Source organism: Rattus norvegicus, chromosome 15 (assembly GCF_036323735.1).
Source record: "Rattus norvegicus strain BN/NHsdMcwi chromosome 15, GRCr8, whole genome shotgun sequence".
NCBI classification, from domain to species: Eukaryota; Metazoa; Chordata; class Mammalia; order Rodentia; family Muridae; genus Rattus; species Rattus norvegicus.
In genome coordinates this window covers 25,462,236-25,485,019 of record NC_086033.1, presented here as the reverse complement: position 1 = coordinate 25,485,019, position 22,784 = coordinate 25,462,236, and the positions used below count along the sequence as shown (strand labels likewise).

The 22,784-nt window shown below is 41.3% G+C and overlaps 1 protein-coding gene across 2 annotated transcripts in view; it reads left to right on the top strand.

Moving 5' to 3' along the window:
* The window catches only part of Armh4 (armadillo-like helical domain containing 4), a 101,092-nt gene that overhangs the window by 71,550 nt on the left and 6,758 nt on the right, over positions 1 to 22,784 (top strand). For both annotated transcript variants that reach the window (NM_001108374.1, XM_039093475.1), the window contains exon 6: positions 19,657 to 19,688. In NM_001108374.1, coding sequence (NP_001101844.1) covers positions 19,657 to 19,688 — 32 coding nt within the window. The remainder of the gene's footprint in view (positions 1 to 19,656; positions 19,689 to 22,784) is intronic.

Here is a 22,784-nt window from a genome sequence, read left to right as displayed (position 1 = left end):
GTCACTGCCGCATCTCTTGGGAAGAGTACTCTGGAATAGCATATATCAGTCCCCTTCTGTAGCATGCTGAGGCAGCTAAATTGGTAGCTTGACTGTCTTCCTCCTCATCACTCTCAGAGCTGTGGCAGTTTTCTCCTTCTGCATAGGGATCTACCTTACTCTGCTTCACTCTCGCCCATGACTCCCAACTTCCCCTCCCATTGTTTCTGATTTCTTTTCGTCTTATTTTGTGACAGAGTCCCACACAATAGCCCAACCTTGACTTGAATTCATTACGTAGCCCAGGCTAGACTTGACCTCATGGTGTTCCTCTTTCCCAAGCTTCATGAGTGCTAGGATTATAAATGGGTAATCCTCTCCTCAGCCCTCGGGATTCTTGACATCTGTGAGCATCTTCCCACTCACCTAACCTTTCTGTGTGCTTTCCTAACTTAGTGATTTGCCTGGCTTTTGACTAGTCACCTTGAATCCCTAGTCTTTTTCTCTGGTTTACCCAAGATCCCAGTTACTGCATCATATGCCACCTTAGTTCTTTTGTCTCTGGGTCCAATTTAGGAGCTGAGCTAAGCAAGATTACACATTAACCTTAGAAGATGAATAGCTCATGTGGGAAGTCTGTGTAGTTAAGGATGAAGAGCACAGGCTCTGAGTCAGGCCGTCTCTGGGCTTACATCCTAGCTCTGCACAAGGCAAGATGTGTGATCTTGGACAAATCAGTTAACCACTGTTTCCCCAGTGCTCATATTATCAGATAGATATAATGATTGGGCCTGCCTATGTTATATAAAGAATAATTAAGTCCACTAAAGTAATTGCTACCAAGTGCCATGCGTGCCACCGTGTGTTAACTATTACTAACACATTAAAACCCACATTCTGAGTCTGCTGGAGGACAAAAGGATAGATTCATGGGACACACGCCATGAGAAATTTTAATCTCATGCTGTGCTCACATTTAAATGAACATGTGAACACATCAGAATCAGCATTTTTTAAAAACAACTTAATATGGTATGAGGAAAGCCTGGCTTCTCATTGTGCTTGTGATTTGATTGGTTTGATGCAGGGAAATCTGAATCTTGAGGCTGAGAGGAATGTTGTGGTTTGCCCTGGAGTTATCTGTATTTTGATGTTAATTTTACTGTCCCAAGGACAGGTGTCCTGTCAAGTACTCAGGAATCAGGTGACTCTTCACCTGTCATTGGAGGAGAAGGACAGATGGGCGGGAGAGAAGTTTGAAGGAAGAGGAGGAGACAGGAGACAGGAGAGAGAGAGGGCTGAGAAGCCGTGGCAGGACAAGATGGCAGGTGATGTTAAGATTCTGTTCTTTGTATTTACAGGTTGTTATTAATGTTCTCAAGGGATGGAGAGTACCGGGCTTTGTATGTTTAAGTGGGCAATTATATCTTACCAATTGGATCTAAGATTATTGTGTGTTGTGTGTTCTTTTATGTGAGGGTTTGAGTGTAGGAGAGTGTGCAGCTGGGCTGTGTTTCCACCAAGATATCTAAAACATATCTCGGGGCACCGAGGTGTAGACCCAGCGGGGTAATTGACCACATTACTCTTTTCTATTTTATATATTTTTACAACAACAGAGGAAGGATGACAGAGAGAGAAGTTCGCTCCAGCCTTGTGTTCTATGCTTCCCATATTGCTAGAGAGCGGCTCCAAGCAGCCAATGAGGCTGCCGCAGTGAGCAGGGCCACTGATTTTAGACTTTATCTTAATTCTACTAAGTCCATAAACTTGGCCTATTTTTATTGTTATGTGGAAGGGCTGTCAGGATTTGTGGGTTTTTATCTAGACTTCTGTATTTATTAAAATGGCATTATAATAAAATAATTTGTTAGCACTGGAAGGCCATGAGAATTTTTATCTTTTAAAAAGAATTTGTCTATATATTTTTCAAATCCGAGAGAAAGTAGATTAAATAACAGCTCATAAACAGATTCTGAAAAACAGTTCCTTAGGGCGTTCATTAAAGCTGCAGCCCCATGAGTTGTAGCCCAGAGCTGCGGAGTGTAGCCTGTACACTGTATTTTTGCCAAGATGCTCAAGTAATGCTGTAAGGTTTGTTTTCCATGTTCTTTCTAGTCTTCGCCTTCAAAATTGAGATAATGGTTCATGTCCATTTCCTACTGTCCAAAGGAGTGATGAGAATTAATGAGGCAATTTACATAAGTGATCCTGGAGGAAAATAACAATTTCAGTGTCATTGTCAAGGGCAGAATTGAAGTAGACTCACTCAACATATAGATTACTTCCTAGACATGAGAGGTAACTTAGCATTGGAGTGGGGCAACCAGGGTACTTCACAGCTGTAACCAGGCTGCCCTGGAACTTGCTATCTAGATGACCTTGATCCTCCTGATATTCTGCCTCTACACTCTAAATGTGAGCCGCTGGGCTTGACTCCCCATGTCATTTTTGAGATATTCAAATTAATCCATTCTATCATGTTTCTTTTTCATTTAGACTATTTTACAATACGGAATATTATTTCCTAAAAGCTGGCTTGACATGCAAAGGGCATAACCAGTTAGCAACCATGGTGGGTATGGTGGTTTGAACAGGCTTGGCCTATAAAGAGTAACACTATTAGGAAGTGTGACATTGATAGATATGTGTGTCACTGTGGGGTGGACTTTGAGACTTAAACTCTGCCCAGTATGGATGAACTCCTCCTCCTGACTGCCTAGGAATCAAAATGCACAGCTCTCAGCTCCCTCTTCAACATCATGTCTGTCCAAATGCTTCTTGCCCTGATGATAGTAGAGTGAATCTATAAAATTATAAGTCGACCCCTTTAAATGTTTTCCTTTGGTCACAGTGTCTCTTCACAGCAATAAAACCATAACTAAGACAGTAGGTACCAGGGCGATCCACAAAAAACACTGTAAATCATGGTGTACATATGTATCCTATTGGTCCTTATGCTACCTTTTCTTGTTATTGTTCCTGGAATCACTGGAGTTACAAGAGGAGGGTGGAGAAGGGAAATACCTCCTGATGTACACAGAATCATTTTAGCTTCCCTCCTAACACTCACGGTCACGGTCTCCACTTTCTCCATCACTTCTGCAATGTTGTCATATCTCTATTTCTCCATCATACTTTACAAATCTGGATGTGTTTACTAATTCATGATCCATGGTGTTGAGACTGAGAGGCTCTTAGAAATCAGTAAAATATTGCATGTATTTTGGATCCCAATGTCATCGGTTTTGTTTCAGTACGGGGCTCAACCCTCTTCTTTTTGTCCCAGGCTCTTAGTGAGCCATATTTTTTCTGCTCTAGGAGGCTACTCTTTGGACCTTCTTTCAGATAACAAGGCATTATGGGAAAAAGTTTTACTTACAAAAATTCTTGGCCAATCTAGGGGTGCAGGTACATGCCTGAGGTTCAATCTACTAGGGAGGCTGATGGGAGAAGGATTGCCTGAGCTTTAGGCTCAATTTTATTTTTAAAAGGAAAGAAAAAAATTTCTCTATACAACCGCTTTCAAAACCAGGCATTAAATTTGTGTAAACGGTTGTAAATATCTGCGTATCTCTATATCTTCAGAATAATTAGATCTGAATAACTCAGGCAAGTAAGACTTTTACTTTTTTGTTAATAGTGATTTGGGTCTTGGCAGGTTCTCTGGAAAGCTGGAATATGTTTGCTCATAGGGAAGGTTATTGTGAAGCAACATCTGGATAAAAGAAGTGACAGGGAAAGGAGCATGCCCCCTACTGGAGCGGAAGTCCCACATTTGTGAAGCTGCAGCCCAGATGACTCTCCCACATAGATACAACTAGTGCTATACTACAGAAAAGGGTTCCAGGACAAGCCAAAATGAAGCAGCATTAGTGAGTTTATGAAGTATTTAGTCATATAGGAAAAAGACAGAGCACTGAGACATGGATGGTGGTAGGGGAGGGAGGGAGAGGTAGGTGTCTTTACAATGGCTCTCTATATGGCCCTGTGACTTTATATGTCTTATGGTACGGTAGATTTAAAGGAAAAAAGTTAAAATTTTAAGTGTAATTCCAAATTAAGTAAATTACAGGACCCAGTTTCCTTCTTCCTCTTAAAGAATTTTCTTTTGTAAATGAAATGATAGGTAATTTTACGAGTCACTATTCTGTTTCAATTTAGGAAAGAGAGTGCTGCTTGTGGTGCAGGAGTTCCGAGGTTCTTGGCACATTATTCCAGAATCCAATAAAGGGGCACAAAGACTGTAACATAGCAAGACTACTTCACCCAAAGCACAGGCCAGAAAGAAGATGCTGTCATGAAGGACAGTGGGCTACAGGAGCAAGGGTGCTCCAGGCCCTGAGTCTTCTTTATGTATTCTAAAGGAAGGTGGAATCGGCTATTATGTACATATTTGGATGGTTCCCTGTGTTGATTGACGGTTTTAAAGATGTATAAATTTCTCTCCGCTATGCATAGCCCTTCCATAATGCATCCAATTCTCATATGTGCATACCCAATTATGCCTAGGCATAAAATTCTAATAGGAGATTCCCCAAAAAAATGTTACCTTGGAAAGCACAATTTCCTTATTTTATATGCACCAAAACTAGTTCAGGCTGGAGCAGCCCCCTTAGCCTTTTATTCAGATATAAGTGAATTGTAATTAAATAGAAATTTGATAGTCTCTATTGAGAAAAGAAACTTACTCTATTGTTCACGGAGGGGTGTGCACACAGCTTGATGCAGGTGGGTATCTTCAGATGCTAACAGGATGCTAGGTACAATACTCAGAGAGAGGTTTGTGTGCGTCCAGTTCATTCAGGTAAAGGTCATAAGTCTATCAAGTGAATTATGAAAAGAGAGGGATGTTCATAGCCTAAGGCAAGTGGAATCCCAGGTGGCCAAACTACCCCATATATTTTCCACTCTCAGGAGGAAAAATAGCATGGTAAAAGTCATAGCAATAAATAGCCTAGTAAGGGCACCAGCGGAAGGGAGAAGCCCTTGGTCCTGCCGAGATTGAACCCCCAGTGAACGTGATTCTTGTGGGGAGGGCTGTAATGGGGGGAGAATGGGAAGGGGAACACCCATATAGAAGGGCAGGGGGAAGGGTTAGGGGGATGTTGGCATGGAAACCAGGAAAAGAAATAACATCTGAAATGTAAATAAGAAATACCCAATTTAATAAAGATGGAAAAAAGTTTTAAAAAATTAAAAAAAGAAAAAAAAGTCAAGACTACAAACATTCTAGCCCTGAGTTAGCAGAGTTCACCTGTTTTAACATCTTTGTTTTCAGTGTTTTTAGAAAAAACACAAGCTATCTCTCTATGTAATTTTAGCTTGATCAATTATGTTGGAGTGTCTTGACTCTCAGTTAGGAAAAACAAAGCAAACTATATATCCCAGGGAAAGGGGATTCTTTCCCTTATCATGGTCCCTTTTCCCCCCTAAATCTATCTAAGCTATCTCAAAAGAAAGGTCAGAAGGAAGCAGACTGAGGAGTATTAGACTAAACGAAAGAATCATCAAACTAAGAATTTCCCAGGAAGCCATGCTACCCATTTGGATTACGTAGAGCACTATGATGGTGACCCATTCCATAGTAGGCTATGAACTTATTAACAGAGGTTAAGGCAAAGGAAATACCAAAAGACAAAAATAATGAGGATCCCATCAGATATTTTTGAAGCAGTATTCTGTGGCCATGGTGATTAATAACAATAGTGTCCTCCATCCAAAGTTAAATGGGCAGTTTCTGGGCTGATGGCCTTGTAGAAGCACTTTCTATATGAGATTGTAGCTGCCTCCTTGGAAACCTGTAGCTCTGGTAAAGCCATATGCATAGTTACCATCAGACAATCTTTATTGGAGGAACTGTTTCTTGATGACTCCATTTTGGTTATGACAACTTTCATCCTTCTAAGTGGAGAAGGGCCCAGATAGTATTTGAGTTCAGAGACTGTTTTCATATGATTGACTGTGAGTTCTTGAGCCATTCCTTACGAGAAGACTCTTCTGTCTGCTGAAATGGACTTGCACTAGAACATGCCATTTTGTCATTGTCTGAGAGTCATGCAGGGGGGGCAGGCATTGGTAGTGCGCAGGTGCGATGGCCCCCAAATCTGGGAGGGGAAATAGTGAGGGTGAAAATGGAGACAGAAGGTAGAGTTGGTGTGAAGGTGTGGAAGGGAGGCAGGCTTTGCTCTCAGAAGAACTCAAATCGCATAGGGTTGTGTGAGACAAGAAGTAATGCAGACGTTGGCTTAAGGGCAACAAGCTTTGAAGGGATTTTAAGCAGAAAGTAATTACATCAAATTGCCTTGGGGAAAGACAGTTTGGAAGGAAATGAGAATGAATCTGTAGTACAAGGAAAGGCTGATTGCACCCTGATTAGGAAGCAAGTATGACAGAAATCAATGCCAGAAAAGACTGCTCAGGATACATTTTCCAGTGTCCATTGGGGATCATTTTCTTCCTGCGAATAACTAGGTCTTGCATTTCAGTGAATTAACTTACAATGGTTTGCATTAAAACTTTGGAAGCAGCCAGTTGTGGTGGCACAGACCTCCTATCCCAGCACCTGGAAGATGGAGGCAGTTGGATCTCTCTGAGTTCAAGGCCAACCTGGTCAACACCAATGAGATCTGGGCCAATCAGTGCTACAGAGAAAAACTCTGTCTTAAAACTAATAAAAATAATAGTAAGTAATAATCATGGTAATAGCGACAGTCGGGAGCGTCTTTCTGAGAGCTGGGGTGTTCCCAAGGGTGGAATTTCTCACTGAAGTCTGCTCCAAAAAGCTTCTGCATTAAATATAAGCACACAAATCTTGGAAAACTTCCCTGAACACTGTCTCACAGGGGAAGTATCTATTATTTGTTTAGCTTCTTAATGCATATTTGTAACTTGCCACAGTGTTAATGGCCTTTAGACTTCTACATTATGAAGAAATCCTTATTACTAATAATGTAGATAGTTATATTGCCAATTAAATGAACGGTTTCTAGCTGTTCTATTTTAAAGGGATTCGGGATTTGTTTGCTACTAGGTAAAAACAGATCTATTTTGGCACATGGGTGACTGACTTTAGGACCATTCACATCTGGACAACTCATAAATGTATGTGGAAATGAATCTCAGGGACAATCAGATTTTATTTCTAGTGTCTAATCGATGCTCGGAGTTTTGGGACTTAATTATGTCTGCTTAAAAAAAAAAACGAGAAAGAGAATTCGATTTCTTTTAAACCTAACTGCAGTGTTAATTTCAACTCATAGATGTACAAGGCTTTATAGTATTTTCTAGCACACTATCTGGTACTGTTAGATTCTCAGTAACAGTAGAACTGTGCTAATTATATTGAAGTATATCAAATTATAAACTAACTCAATTTCTGGATAACTACCCCCCAGTGAATTGAAAGCAGGGTCGTGAAGCGATATTTGATTATGATAGCATGGTAGATATTATGTGTGTCTCACACAGAAGAGATTTACAAAAACAGAAAAGAAGAATCAGGCAGAGAGCATTGCTAGCTTACTGCCTTTTGCCTAGAATTGACTGTTGGTGGCACTTGTAATCCCAGAGAAACAACTGAAACAGGAGATCCTTTCAGTAAGAGAACTTCTGCACCCTAGACAGGCTGAACTGGCCTCATTTGCTCTAGGAGAGGACAGCAGGTACCTGGGAACTAAGGCATGATGCATTGAGGTGGTGGTATGCATGGAATATGTGATCTGTTCTATACCTCTTGGTGGCCCCTCCTTGGCATGCAGAATGCTACAGATCAGTCTTTACTCCGTTTTCAACACTTTTACACTTTCTTTCACTAAGAACAATAATTTCTAGGTTCACCTGGACTGTAACATGTAAATATAGTGCATTTTTATGGCTGGATAACATGCCACTGTACCCGGTCTGTTGGTTGTTAGACACTCAAGTTGTGTATTTATTTGGATATTTGAATGGTTGGTGTTAATATTTATGAGGAAGCGTTTAAGAACCTATCCTCAGCACTGTTAGGTATACACCTGTAAGAGTGAATTTTAAGTTACGTAGTCACTTTATGATCAGTTTTGAGGGAGTGAGCAGGTTTTTCCCTATATCTTCATATGCACTTGTCATTTTCTTTTGTTTTTAAATAGGCCTCCCGGTTTAAGCTGGCTGGGAGGTAGCATCTCACTTTGGCTTTGACTTGCTTTCTGCTAACTAATGATGCTCAGCATGTTTTTAAATGCTTGTCGGATGTCAGTATGAACGCTACTAGGTGGAGGGATAAACCTTGAAGATATTATGATAAGCAGAAGACAGAAATAGTGTTATGTGCTTTTTCAGTCCATTCATTTGCCGTGTGCTGAACGTGTAAGAGTCAGAAACCAGCTTAGCAGGACCCGGGGATGGTGCAGAGAGGGGCTCTTATGGAACGATGTGCTAAATATTTTGGAAATCATTAGAGGTAGCATTTGCTGCATAACGAAAACGTGTTGCCTGTTGTTGAAGTGGCACATTAAAACTCTTAATCTTGTTATAAGAATGTCATCTTAGTAAAAAAGTACCAAGTTTAAAGTTAAACCAGACTCTCCAGTTTCTGTAGTAGGCTGGGCTGAGTGACTGATGCCCACCTTCTGCTAATATGTAGAGAAATACTGGATACGTCATAACATCTTCAAAGTGTATTGATCTTGATAATATGCATATGTGATCTTGACAGGAAACCTCTTCTTGCCAGAAGAGGCAATGTTATGCTAAGAAGACAGACATAGTGTTTTGTACTATATAAGTCCATTCATAATGCCACGTTCTGACTGTGTAACTAGGCAGCAGAGTAGGTCCTGGGATAGCACAGAGAGGGTTCAGAAATGGTTCGAGCAGTCTCACTACCAAGTGATGCATGGTGGACTGCAGGGGACAGTAGGCCAAACACAGGAACTTGGTTGAAGGAGAGCATTTAAAACAACACATGATCAAGAGGAATGGCCTTGGGCTGCTGTAGGGCATGGAGCTGAGTTAGAGATCCTGAGAACAGAAAGTATTCTGGGAAAGGCTGACCCCTACCCTCCAGGGAAAAGGTCCAGAGATGTACCCCTCCTGAGAAATATCAAAGGAACATTTTTCTTTCTGACTTCGAGCAACAAAGAAAAGACATTGGAATTTTCAGGCTTGACTTTGTGATGCAAGAATATCCATCTGGGAAAGGAGTCTAGGACCACCTGGCCAAGGAAAGTGACCACCTGGCCAAGGAAAGTGAGGGTCCTGGTCCTGATGTGCACGGCACAGGCAAAAGAGAAACTACTCATTTGTTTTTATGTTTCTGCAATTCAAGTTCCCCTGGGGTAAAACCGACCTCCATTGATGAAATAAAGGAACTAAGTGATCCAGGAGGAGGGAAAGTAAGTGAGCTTATGAAGCACCCAGCAGGAAGTCTGAATGCTTGAGCTCCAAGAAACAAGGGAGGGAGAGCAACACCCCATACCTGTAGGGAGCAAGCAGTTGCCCCTGTAGCCCAAGGAAACCTTGCTGAAGGAACTTTGAAGGGAAAAGGCAGAGTCTGGGGCCTGATCTGTATGCTCTCTTGCACTGGAGATCAAGATCCTTAGGCTTTCCCAGGGGATCAAGAGCACAGGGAATGTTCAAGTAACTCTTTTAGGCAGCAGTCAAGTTCCACCCTTGAGTATAATTACTGTGATGTTCAAGTGATCTTTCGTTTTGACATAGAAAAAAGCTGCACATGTTTAAGGTCCACAACTTGATGAGTTTGGGGATAAGTACTTATCTATGACACCAAGATCATAAACAATTCCGTCACCTCCCAAAGTTTCCTCCTGTCCCCTTCATCATTATCATTTTTTAACAGAAGAGGTACTTTCTTAATGGATGGGACATAAGTGTCCTCAATACATGCACAAACATGATGTCCAGTCATGTCTGTAGATATGTCAGATTATAATGACCATTTCACGGTACATACGCATGTTGACCCATCAAGTTGTACAGGTTAACAAAGGGCTTGTCCCTGTAGCAAATTTTACACGTAAGGCTTCAGGTACTGTACTGTGTGGAAGATCTCTAGACTTACTTATCGCACAGTACCGTAGGTTTCTCCCATTGAACCATCAGTGCACAGACGTTCCCCAGCAAATATTTGCCTTAATTTCTCTTGGGAGTACAACCTGACATTGCTTCGTACTGTGGAGAGAGAAGCCTTATGAACTGCTAAGTGGGACTTTAGGAAAACAAACCCTGAAGCAGCCTCTCAACCCACTTCAGCACTCATTTGGCACTCTGCTGCTAATTGATTTCACCTGTTGGTAAAGCATCAGGAAAGTGGGAGCTTCGTGGGATTAAGTAAAATCCCGTCCAAAGCTCTAGATGATAACCAATGGTAAATGAGGTCTCCAGAAAGTGCCCTGTTTACCTCAGCCCTGGGTCCGAAGCATGGCTTTTGTCAGTGAAACCTGTAATTTGTATGAAGAAGAGGGGTGTTGTGTGGGCCCATCCTGCACAACATCCTATGTAAAGGGCTATACCACTTTACATAGCAACTGCGCATGACGAAGACCTGTGTGCACGTCTGATGGTGTTTACTCTCTCACTAAAGCTGCAGCATGTCTGGGGATGGTGAATTTCACATCAATGGCTCTGTTATGCAGCTCACACAAATTTGCCTTCAGTGGCCTTTTGGAAATAGTAAACTTTCTATTAAAAACAAAGCAGGTTCTAGCATCCTACTTACTGGGGGTCTATCTAAAGGAGATGAAATCAGCATATCAACCAATGGACACCCAATTCTGTGTTTGCCATAGCACCATTTGTCCCAGTGAGTATATGAGGTGGCTGGGTCCATCAATGCCGCTGAATAAAAATCACGACCATGTGTAGAGCAGAACATGACTCGGCCTTCAAAGAAGGAACTCCTTTCATTTGTGGCCACTTGGATGGAACTAGAGATATTTATATTCAAAGAGCTAAGCCAGGCCCAGAAGGACATATGAGGAATCTGGAAATAAACTCAGAGGAACAGAGCATGGAATGGTGCTTACCAGAGTCTGGGAAGCATAGGGGAAAAGAAGATGAGAGAGATAAGAAGACAGACAACAAATTGTAGTTACAGAAGAAAAGGAGGTCTAGTGTCACCAGTACAGTAGGACAGAAAAGTTATACATTAAAACATACAATGTGTGTCTGTGTGTGTGTGTGTGTGTGTAACCACACAATCACTACAAATTTATTAGATATTGTGCAAAAGTTTAGAAGACTTCTAAGCTTCCCAACACAAAGCCATAAATATTAAAGGAGGGGAAAATGCTAATCACTCTGACTTGATCACCATACATAGTCTGTCAATATCAAATAGCTATGTCTTGCCCTTCTGGTGCACACAATCATTGCCTGTCCATTAAAGTAAAGAAATAAAAATATGAAAGATAAATATTTTCTGTTTTTAAGTACTGGGTTGGAGAGAGAACAGATCATTAAAATGTGAGGAGAAACCTTGGGGAGACAAGAAGTTCTGAGCTGTTAAGTGTGGACTCGGTGATGCTGAGCGAAGGATCTGGAACCCCAGTGGTCAGTGATGTTTTCAGGAAGCCCCAGTCAAACAAGAGTGATGCTTAATGTCACTCGTTGTGGAGGGTGGACACTGACAGATTGTATTCTTCTCTCATGAATGATGAGAAGTAATGTCAATGCTTCCATTGGCAGAGGGACATCTCCCTTATTTGGGTACCATATATGATCCTTATGACCACCTTCTCTTACAGAAGTTGTGACAATGTGATATATAATTTTTCAGTTATCAACGTGGTTATTATTAACTGACCCTGGCCGATATTGTTGATTTTAAGCCAATCCTCTGCAATCGTCTTGCGCTCAGTAAATAAAGATATTTTTAATGTTACTTGAAAGTCAAGATTAGGTTATCTGGCCTCTCTGTGCCCTTCTCTGTAAATATCAGTTCAGAGCCTTCAGAATTAATTGCTTCTTGAACACACAGTTACTGCTCACTTAGCCCTGTGCAAAGAAGTAGGTCATCCTGCTTATTGGAATCTTCCTGTTCTGTAATTATATGAAGAGCTGATGATTATATATGGGGTTTACATGATTTTAAGGCAGGTAAATTTAGGATCTCTGAAGAGTAAATCCATAGATGCAAAAGCTCAATGACTTTTTTTTTCTTTTTTTAAACACACATTTAATACTCAAAATGTAGTAAGTTCTCTCACTCTTAAGAGTGGTATGGAACTTGAGAAAGCTTGGTTTCTCCAGTAAGAATAGCAATTAGGACTAAGTAACAAAGTGGAAGAAAGAACTGCTTTTCTTTTCTTTTTTGACAGAGTAGACACACTCTAAAATTTAGATGCACATACTTTAATAAAACAAAGGGCTGTGTATGATCTTTATTTTTTGTTTTGGTCAAAAATACACTCCTCTTTCTCTTGATGTAAGTAAAAAGTTTCATTATCATTGGAAAAATACACTTCTCATTAAAGAGGGTGCATTTATGATCCTTTTAAAATGGGATGTGAGTTAAATGGACCCTGCTGTGAAGTAGACTTGTGTAGGAAGGGTATATTTTACAAATCCAGACCTTCTGAAATTTTTCAGGTAGAATTTCCTTTAAGTGAAAAAAGCTCCTCTCCCCTGAGCTTGGCCAGTTAGCCCCAACTCGTGTTCTTTCTCCTTGTGCTCACATTGATACTTTCATTTTACTGAACAAAGTGAGTAAAATTGCTGTGGCAAAAGTCCAGCCTACCTTGACGGCAGAGGAATTTGACTACTGTCCAGTTAGAGTTTTCCCTGAAAGCAGTCATAGAGCTGGGAAGTGTATTGAGGAGGTAAGAGAGAGGGACCACTGAGAAGTCAGTAATAGTGGATTGTCTCTGGGCTTCTTGCTGCTAAGGATTCTCTGATAATCTGCATATAACCTGAAGAGGGAAGCTGAAGGAGTCACCTGACAGGGTCGGCAGAACAATGGCTGCCTTAAAGACACCATCTGCAGGATGCCTGGAGCCTGACTGTTGCCTCTGTGGCAAAGGAGACAACAGATAAGACGAGTTAGGATGAGGAAAAAGTTCACAAAATCCTTATAAAGAGAGTAAAAGGGCCAAAGGCAGAAGAGATCGACAAGGGGGGAAGGTGGGAGGCTCACATTTGAGTTAGTAGGCCTAGTGAAGTCTGATACTCAAAGGCCTAGCAAGGCCTGATGCAGGTGGGCCCAGTGAAGCCTGATACGCATAGGTTCAGCGAAGACTAATGCGGGTGGGCCCCATCCAGCCAATGAAGAAGGAAAATGCTGAGTGCGAGAGAATTTCTCCCAGTAGGCAGCCTATGAGCTTGGAATTTGGCTACATGTACCTTCAGATTGAAAATATTGGCTTCTCTTGGGTCTCAAGTCTTCAGGCCTTTGGTCTGAAACTATTAGTGACTACCACGGTTCCCAGAATTTGGCTACATGTACCTTCAGATTGAAAATATTGGCTTCTCTTGGGTCTCAAGTCTTCAGGCCTTTGGTCTGAAACTATTAGTGACTACCACGGTTCCCAGACCTTTGGGTTAGACCTGTAACCAAGCCACCACTGTGCTTGGTTCTCAGTCTCCATCATCTTGTGAACCAATTTTTTAGACACACACATTCCCTTTCTCCAACAAACAAATTCATGAATGCTCTACCTTTCTCCTGGGAGTCTGTATGTTTGTGCTTTTAATCTTCTTTTGTACAGTAGTCTCCCTACTAAGTGTCCTCAGCATTGCTCACGCTGTGTTTTATGTTTCACTTCAGGATTTCTGCCTCTTGGGTGGTTATTGTCCAAAGGAGCACTCAGGGGCTGCAGCCCTCTAGCACCCGCAAAGGAGCTAGAGACTATAAGGGCTAAGATGAAATTATAAATTCTAGCTCCTTCTGTCTAAATGAGAGCTACATAGGAAAGATATGAACACAGCCACTCAATATCCACCACCCCAGTTCTCTCTTAGAGAGAATAGGGGCGAAGATAGACATGAATCACAGGATAGATAGAGGGTAAGAGATAGCGGCAGAAGGTGACACACATAAAACCATAAAGCAAGAATAATAGGACATTCGTTAGAGTGTGGTCAAAAGGAAAAGATAAACAAAGAGTTGGTTAAGCAGCCCGTCCCCATTTTGGCTATGCCCTACTCTCCATAACTCATCAAAGCCTTTATATGCACTCCGGTGTGGTTTCTCTAGTGCACCAATCCCTCCTTATGGTGGCCTCATGAACAGCTCTAGAATCATCATCAGACAAGATAAATTCAAACAGCTCTCAACCTTGTACCATTACTCTGATGTGAAATAAATTTCATATCAGCTACCCAGGCTCTGGTATTTTTGTTATAGTATCAGAAGAGTGGATATCGTCAGTGATCTTGAATATATATCCATTGGCCATTTTCTGTAGAAATGTCTATTCAGGTCTTTTGACCTTTCCACTTGTTGTTTTGAGATAGGGTCTCACTATATAAGCCCAACCACCACCCTGGGATTTACTAAGTAGACAGGGCTGGTCTTGAACTGATCCACTGGGCTCTGCCTTCTGAGTGCTGGGATTAAAGTATGTGTCACCATTTTTAATTAGCATATTTACCCTCTTGCTATTAAGCCCTGTGATTATCATACAGTTTGGATATCTGCTTCTTTCAAGATAAGAGATTTTCAAATATTTTGGTTTTTTTATATGAAATTTTAGGCTGTGTCTTTGATTTCCGTGAAAAATAATTGTTTTGATAGAGAGCTCAGTGAATCAACAGATTGTTCAGAGCGCTGTGGACGTTTCAAGAATATTAAAATTCTTCCAACCCAGGAAGACAGACAGCTTTCTACTCTGTGTCTTTGACTACTTTTATCCTGTAAAAATTTTCCTCTGTGGGAAAATCTGTTCCTGATTATTTTAACCTATTTGTTTTATTTCTGTTGTAAATGGGATTGCTTTCCTCTTTTCTTTTCCAGATAATTTGCTGATACATAGCAATACCACAGGTTTTCACAAGTTTATTTTGTACCTAGTAATCTTTTTCACTCCAATTATAAATTCTTCCAGATTTTATATGTGTATATAGATACATGAATGTCTGTGTACATGGGTTAGTGTGTCTTTGTATGTGTTTATGTGCATGTGTGGTGTTTGTGTGTGTTTCTGTATGCACACCTGTGCATTTCAGTTTCTCTATGTTGGATGTAAATGGTACATTTTGGGGATTGGCTTTTTATAAGATTATGAATTTTAATTTACAATTTCCTGTTTAACTTTTTCCAAATAAATAGCCTTTTCTTTTTATTATCTAAGTGTGCTGCACAGGAATTCAACTGCTATGTTAAACAGAAGTGGCAACATTGGGCATCCTTGTGTCCCTGACCTTAAAACAAAGACCCTTCAGCTTTTCACCAGGGAATATGTCAACTATATATGGCCTTTATTCAAGCCTACTTTTTGTCTGGATACTTCTATTCCTACTTGAAGGAGAGCAGAAGTCTTGTTATATTGTTGTGCTTTTGAATTTTTCACTAAACAAAAATTTGAAATACAAACTCCAGTCAGTGGTACTAGCATCTAGCTGTTATCGTAGGAACCAGCCAAGTGGAAAGACCTCAGCTTCTGTGCCCCTTACAGTCAGCAATTTATCACCAATTTCAAGTTGTAAAGGTTAGGGAGCTCTGCAGGAGTTTTAAAAATGTGTTTTCCCACTAATTAAGAAGTACTACCAAGTTATATATAGCTTGGCAAACCCTACAAAATACAAAGAATACAAGAAAGTCTGTCCTTAATTCTACCTCTTGTTATTTAATTTGGTCACTGTTTTGATGTGCACTTCTCTGGCTACACCGAATATTTTTATTCACGTGCTGGGGGAGAGCTAGCCCTGGGCTATGCTCGTAGGCACACAGTACTTTATTATACAAACTTTGACTAATAATTATTTTTATTTAAATAATTTTATTTTAAGAAGCTAGAGCTGCAGAAGATTTGGGTTTGATTTTCAGCACCTACATGCAGCTTACAACCATCTGTAGCTCCAGTTCTAGGGGTCCAGGAACTCTTTTCTGGGCTTTATGTGGGATACATGTGCCATATATAAATGCAGGCAAAACACCCATACATATAAAATAAATATAGACACCAGTATAGACCTATGTCTAAACCTTTTTAGACTTACCTACCAAAATGCCTATCTCCACATGTCTTTAGAGCTCAACTGTGGTTTCTTTCCTTGATTCATAGAACTGATGAGTGGACTATACCCTTTCGGATTATCTCTGCACATTCTAAGAGGCCTTTTCGCTCCCATCATAGAGTTACTGTGTAAGAATGTTGCTTAGTGTGGGGTGTTATCTTAGTTTTGTTTCCTGTGGCTGTGATAAAATGTAACTTAAGGGAGAAAGGGTCTACAATTGTTTTGGCTCACAATGCCAGTTACAGTCCATTATTGTGGGAAGTCAGGGCTGCAGGAACTTTAAGCTTCAAGTCACATCACATCCATAGTCAAGAGCAGAGAACAATAAGTTAAAACATGCATATTACTGTTTAGATCAGCTTCATTCTTACACAACCCAGGATCCCCCTGCTCAGAGAAAAACCACCGTCTAGAGCAGGCAGATCTTCCTACCGCAGTTAAGCTAATAATAATAATCCCTTGCACATGTGCCCACTGGCCAACCTAACCTAGACAATCCCTCACCGAGACTCTCTTGCCTGGAGATTTTTGATTGTCAAATTGACAACTAAAACTAACCACCACGGGCCATCAAGAGGAGGTGGCTCGGTGGGTAAAAGCACTTGCCACTAAGCCTGGTGACTAGAGTTTGGTCACTAGGACCCACACGGTAGCAAGAGAGAGATGACTCCTCCAAGTTGTAGTTGTCCTCTGACTTTCAGATGTATACTATGGCAGGAGTACACATAGAAAACACACACACACACACACACACACACACACACACACACACACACACTTTGGAAAACTCCACCAAACAAATCCTGAAACCCAACCATCACAGGCTCTATACAATTTACTCCACTTACCTCAGATATGGGTAGTTTTCCAGATGAGGCCCTAGTTGGAAATGCTCCTCTTGGCAATGTAACATTTACTCTTTAGATCAGAAAAGCCTATGGATGCTTTAAATCTAGCTTTGATCTTTGCCTCCTGTCCCTCTGCTCTGAGAAATTCTTCTCATTCCTTCTGGGAGTCGTCAGCCTGGTCCCACGGTCATTGTCCTGTTCTCCATATGATGCCCAAGCTATTTCCTGAGTCTGGACTCTCCCTCACTTACTCACATGCCCACACTACTTCTTGTTATCTACTTCTTGGATACATGCTAGCTGAACTCTTTCCTCGCTGGCACCAGGTCCAGTAGCATCTGTTGGCTTATTATAGAGAGGACACAATGCTGGATCAAACACCATGTGCGTTGCAAATATTTGTGGAACAAATGAATGAATTTTGTGCGTTCTCTTGCTTGCATTGAAATCTGTTTTGGATTGGAGACAGAGTAACAGAACACCCACATTTCACTTGTCTTTCATCTTCCTCTTTGGATTCTATATCAGGTACTATATGGAAATTTTGCATGTGGCATTTCTAATCTCCACAATGACCTCTCAAAGCATCTGTTGCCATCTGTTGTACAGGGATAGCCGAGGGTCTTCAAGTTCATTATTTTCTCTAAAATCAGTGGCTGACCTCCTTCTGGGAGGGCTCACTCCTGGAAGCACCAACTCCTGGTCTTGTGCTAAGGTTGATAGATGTCTTTTTTCTGGCGTGCTTACACTCCTGATCCGACCTTGATCAGCCACCTCATCTGTCTGAACCCATTTGGTACAGGGCTACTTGGGAAGAACAACCCTGAGAGGTTCGATAAGGGTTTTGTAAGATAACTTGAAGTCAATCAAAGGAAGTGAAAAGCCAAAGGTATTCCCACATTTGCAGCCACATTTGAGATGGGTAGAAGAGCAGTGTTTCTTCTAGAAATCAAGCTGACATTCCTGTGGCTATTCACTGGCTGACTGAAAGTGCCTCTTGGCTTCTCTGAACCTCAGTTTCCCCATCTTTTCTACGAGTATCACATAATCTCACTCTTTGAGGCGTGTTCTCACGCTGTAGCTCAGGCTGACCCTGAATTTGAAGCTCTCCTTATGATTCTGTTTCCTGAATGCTGAGATTATAGACCGGAGCCACCATGGCTAGCTTGTGAGCTTATCTGACTCTCATGCTTGCCACCTTGTGGGTCACGTGCTACAATACATGTGCTGTAGTTTGTGAGAAGTAGTCTTAGACATGGCACTGTCAGCATGATAAAATACCTTATTACGGGAGCAAGATTGTATAAATGGAGGTGCTGACTTACTGAAGGTGATTTTCTTATTCCAGGGGCCCCGAATCATGGCTCATGACCAACTCTGGCTGGCCTCCTGTTTTTATATAACTTGTGAGCAAATAATATTTTTTACAGTTTAATATGATTTTTAAAGAAAACAACTATGACATATAAGTATTACATAAAATTCAAACCCCAGTATCTATAAATACAGTTAATTAGAGCAAGACTGAGCACATTTTCCTGTAGACCAATCATCCATGGCTGCTTTTGCAGCAGCAGAACTGCCTAGTTATAAAAGACTGCAACCACACTGACTTCATACATTTATTCTCAGACTCTGCAAGTGGAGCTCAGTGTGCTCCCTTTTCTACTTGTTGAAGCTTCTTGTCCGAACAGTAAGTGTAAAGTAACCTCATTTCTTCCTTCAGTTTAATTGCTGATTTCTTTTCCTTGATAATAAACATAAAATGAAGATACTGTGCCCCTCCTCCACACTTTTTATGCTTAAGTAACATGGGCACTGAAACACCAATATAACATTAAAAGTCAGTAAAGGGTGAAATGCCCATCCCCAATTTCAAGTCATCCTTCTCACTCCGAATGAGGCATTTCTCTCCTATTAATGTTCCAAATAGCTGTGACCAGGATCTGCAGAACAATACTTAGTTGATGCAGTCCCTTCACACATGTCACTTCTGTTATTAATGGCGGTTATCATATGGTAGTGCTGTAGAATGGTACAGTGGAAATGGCCCTGAGTTCTTGCAGTTTGCCTTTTCTTTCTTCAAATATGACTGCAATGCTTCCCTTTGGAGCTAGAGCTGCCTTGGTGCACCATTTTCCTGTCCTTTCCTGTTCTCTTGCTGACAGGCTTCAAGTGAGGCATCCTCATGGATCCTAAGCGCTGAGACAAACTAGCATCAGGTTAAAGAAAAGCAGTCACAGGAAAAGCAATTTTCCCAGGCCTTCTTTAAATGAGTTGGACAGTATAAAGAATTCCCTTAACAAACATTATTCTCCGTTCATTCAATAAGGACACGGGAGGGGGTTGATCTGTGTTGCATTTCTGAAAAAGTGGCTTGGTGACACATACCTTTAATCTCAGCACCCTGGAGGCAGAGGCAGGTAAGTTTCTGTGAGTTCAAAGCCAGCCTTGTCTACATAGTGAGTTCTAGAACAACCAGAGCTATGTGGAAAGACCTGTGCCTGCCATTTTGTTAAAATTGTTGGAAGTTTTTATTATATTTCATGCAAAAAAAGAAGAAAAATTTTCAGTAAATCAAGTTACCAAGCTCTATAATACTATCAAATGTAAGTAGGGGACTGCTATTTATATCTGGTTCTCTTATTTTTCCTAGTGAGAAGCTGGATGGAAAAGCTAAAAGACAAGGTAAGAAAAGTCTCCTCTTCTTGTTGACTGATACTAAGGGGTAAATAAAAGACCCACAAAACAGTACAGCTCCCACGGTTTACCATTTAGGAATTTATATGTATATATACAAACACGCATGTGCATGTTAATAAGAGGCCATAATTTTAAAGGAGAGCTGGAAGGGACGTAGGAGAGTGTGGAGGAAGAAATGAGAAAGGATGTCTTAAAAATTATAACAGAGCTTCAGTTTGCTGTCCTGAGCCTCCTAGGGAGAAGAGGCATTCCCTTTGGCTTCCTTCCCGAGGAACACAGACCAACACCATAGTCTCTGGAGCCTCGTTCACCTTTCCTCCTCACCTTCTCTCTCTCTCTCTCTCTCTCTCTCTCTCTCTCTCTCTCTCTCTCTCTCTGTCTTTCTGTCTCTCTCTGTCTCTCTTTATCTCTGTCTCTCTATCTCTCTGTCTCTCTGTCTCTCTATCTCTCTGTCTCTCTGTCTGTCTCTGTCTCTGTCTCTCTCTCTCTCTGTGTGTGTGTGTGTGTGTGTGTGTGTGTGTGTGTGTGTGTGTGTGTGTGTGTGCACGCATACAGGTATGTGTGCTTATGCATGTGTGGAGTCCAGAGGACTCAGTCAGATATCTTCCTCTATTGGTCTCTTTTGAACCTCCATTGGTCTCTCACTGAACCTAGAGCTGATGGGTTTGGGGTATACTATCAGCCAGCAAGCCCCAGAAATTCTCCCAACAACACCTTGCACAGAACTGAGGTTACAGGTATGTTGAGAGACCTGACATCCAATCGCAGTGTGAGTTCTGGGTTCTGAACTGAAATCCTGTGATCGCACAACAAGCACTCTCCAAAAAACATTTTTTTAGGTTGGTTCATTTTATATTACATGTGTGAACTGAAGTCACAGCTGGTTGTGAGCCCATGCGGGTGCTGGTAATGGAATGTCCTCTGCCATAGCAGCAAATGCCATCAGTCATAGCCTTTTCTCCAGGCCAACAGCAAATGCTCATAACCCCTGAGCCAGCCCCTTATCCTTGGGCAGCATGGGAAGCTAAATACTATTCTTGATCTACCCGGTACAGCTTCTTTTAGGGGATGTTGGCAATGTTGTTCATTTTTTGTCTGTGAAATAAGAAACTGTCCCAGGCACACGTGTAGCTTATTTTAGTGCTTCCTCTCACGGGGGACTTGCAAACCACCCTGTCTGGATGGTCAGCTGTGGAAAAGCACTTCTCTCTCTTGAGCAGACTTGACAAAGTGATTGACAATGCACATTTCTTTCCAGAATCATATTTTCATTTTCTTTTGATTTTTCAGTCCTCTCCAAGCTTTCACATTTGGTTGTAATTTTAACTGGAACTACTCAAAATATTGATGGAGTCTTGAATTCCTGAGGGTAGCCATGTCAGATCCCATTAGCACATTCATCTCAGGTTTAATTGGGATTTCAATTGCTTGAAAATCGTTTTAATGGTCAGGCAATAAGTTGCCTTCAGTTCCGCAGCCTCAAAACATGTCTGCTTATGGCTTTTCACATATTTTATTTTATTAGTATGCTAGTTTTCTTGCATTGGAGTCAGTAGATTGTATTTTGCTACAACTTAGTGTTAAAGGACAAGCCATCCAGTTGGAATTAAAATTATGCAAGTACAGTAGTTCTCACTGCCCTTTTGATTCTGGATGAAAATTCACATATATGTAGTTTTTGTTAACAAGTTCACTTTGTTTTCATATACATTAAAAGTGATAAAGGAAACTTTCAAGCCGCTGAGGACATTGGGTGCCATTTTTGGTATTTGTTATGTATGCAGTTATGTCAAAAGATATGTTCAGATGAACAGACACAGGTTTAGAATATCCTGAGAAAGATATTTTCTAAAATATCTCATATTAAAATACATTTCTAAAATATATTACAAAAATTATTAAAATAGACTTAAATTTTGGTGTAAAACTACGCCAAAGAGGTTGGACATTGCAACCTCTGTACCTTGCATATAAATGTCAATTCTTGCTAGTTGCCATCTTCAGAAGCAATGTTGGGAAGCCTGGCTGCTGTCTGATGAAAGTCACTCGAACACTTAGCATGAAAACTAGACACACACTTAATGGAGCTCATAAACCAAACAAGGACAGCCTCTTGATCTCGTTTCATGAATTGTTCCAACGTTGGGTCTCAGTCAGTCCCAGAAGTTCTAAGAGAGTCTGTCTGCAAAAGTCCTGGTTCCTTTCTTTTGTTTTGTTTTCTTTTTCAGTTTCTCTGTGTTAATATTAAGGTTCATCCTGAGTAACCGGTAGCTCCTACCCATCACAACTGAAGTCAAAGGTTCATAGCTAGTAGCAAAGAATCGGGGCCTAAACTGATTCAGTTTGATAGCATACTATCATTCATTCCCAAGGGTAATTTATGATTCTAAATGGCACGTCCAGCTTAGCTATCTTCATGTTCTAGCGAGAAAAAAGAAAAAGGGATGGGGGTGTGAGTGCTGTGGACAATCCATCATTAAAAAAAGAAGCAGCATCCTGTCATTCTTTTTTTTAATTGGTTATTTTGTTGGTTATTTTATTTACTGACATTTCAAATGTTACCCCCCTTCCCAGTTTCCCCTCCACAAACCTTTCCCCCTTTCCCCCTCTCCTCTGCCTCTATGAGTGTGCTCCCCCACCTGCCCACCCACTCCTGCCTCAGCGTCCTAGCATTCCCCTACCCTGGGTCACGAGCCTCCAAAGGACTGAGGAGCTCTCCTCCCAGTAATGCCAGATAAGGCCATCCTCTGCTACAAATCCAGCTGGAGCCATGGGTCCCCCCAAATGTGTACTCTTTGGTTGGTGGTTTAGTCCCTGGGAGCTTTGGGGCTCTGACTGGTTTATATTGTTGTTCTTCCTATGGGGTTGCAAACCTCTTCAGTTCCTTCAGTCCTTCCCCTAACTCCTTCATTGGGTTCCCCGTGCTCAGTCTGAGGTTGGCTGTGTGCATCCGCATCTGTATTGGTCAGGCTCTGGCAGAGCCTCTCAGGAACAGCTATAGCAGGCTCCTGTTAAGGCTCGCATCCCCCTATAAGGAGTGTGTTCTCGAATGTGCATGTGTCACGGTGTCTGAGTCAGAGT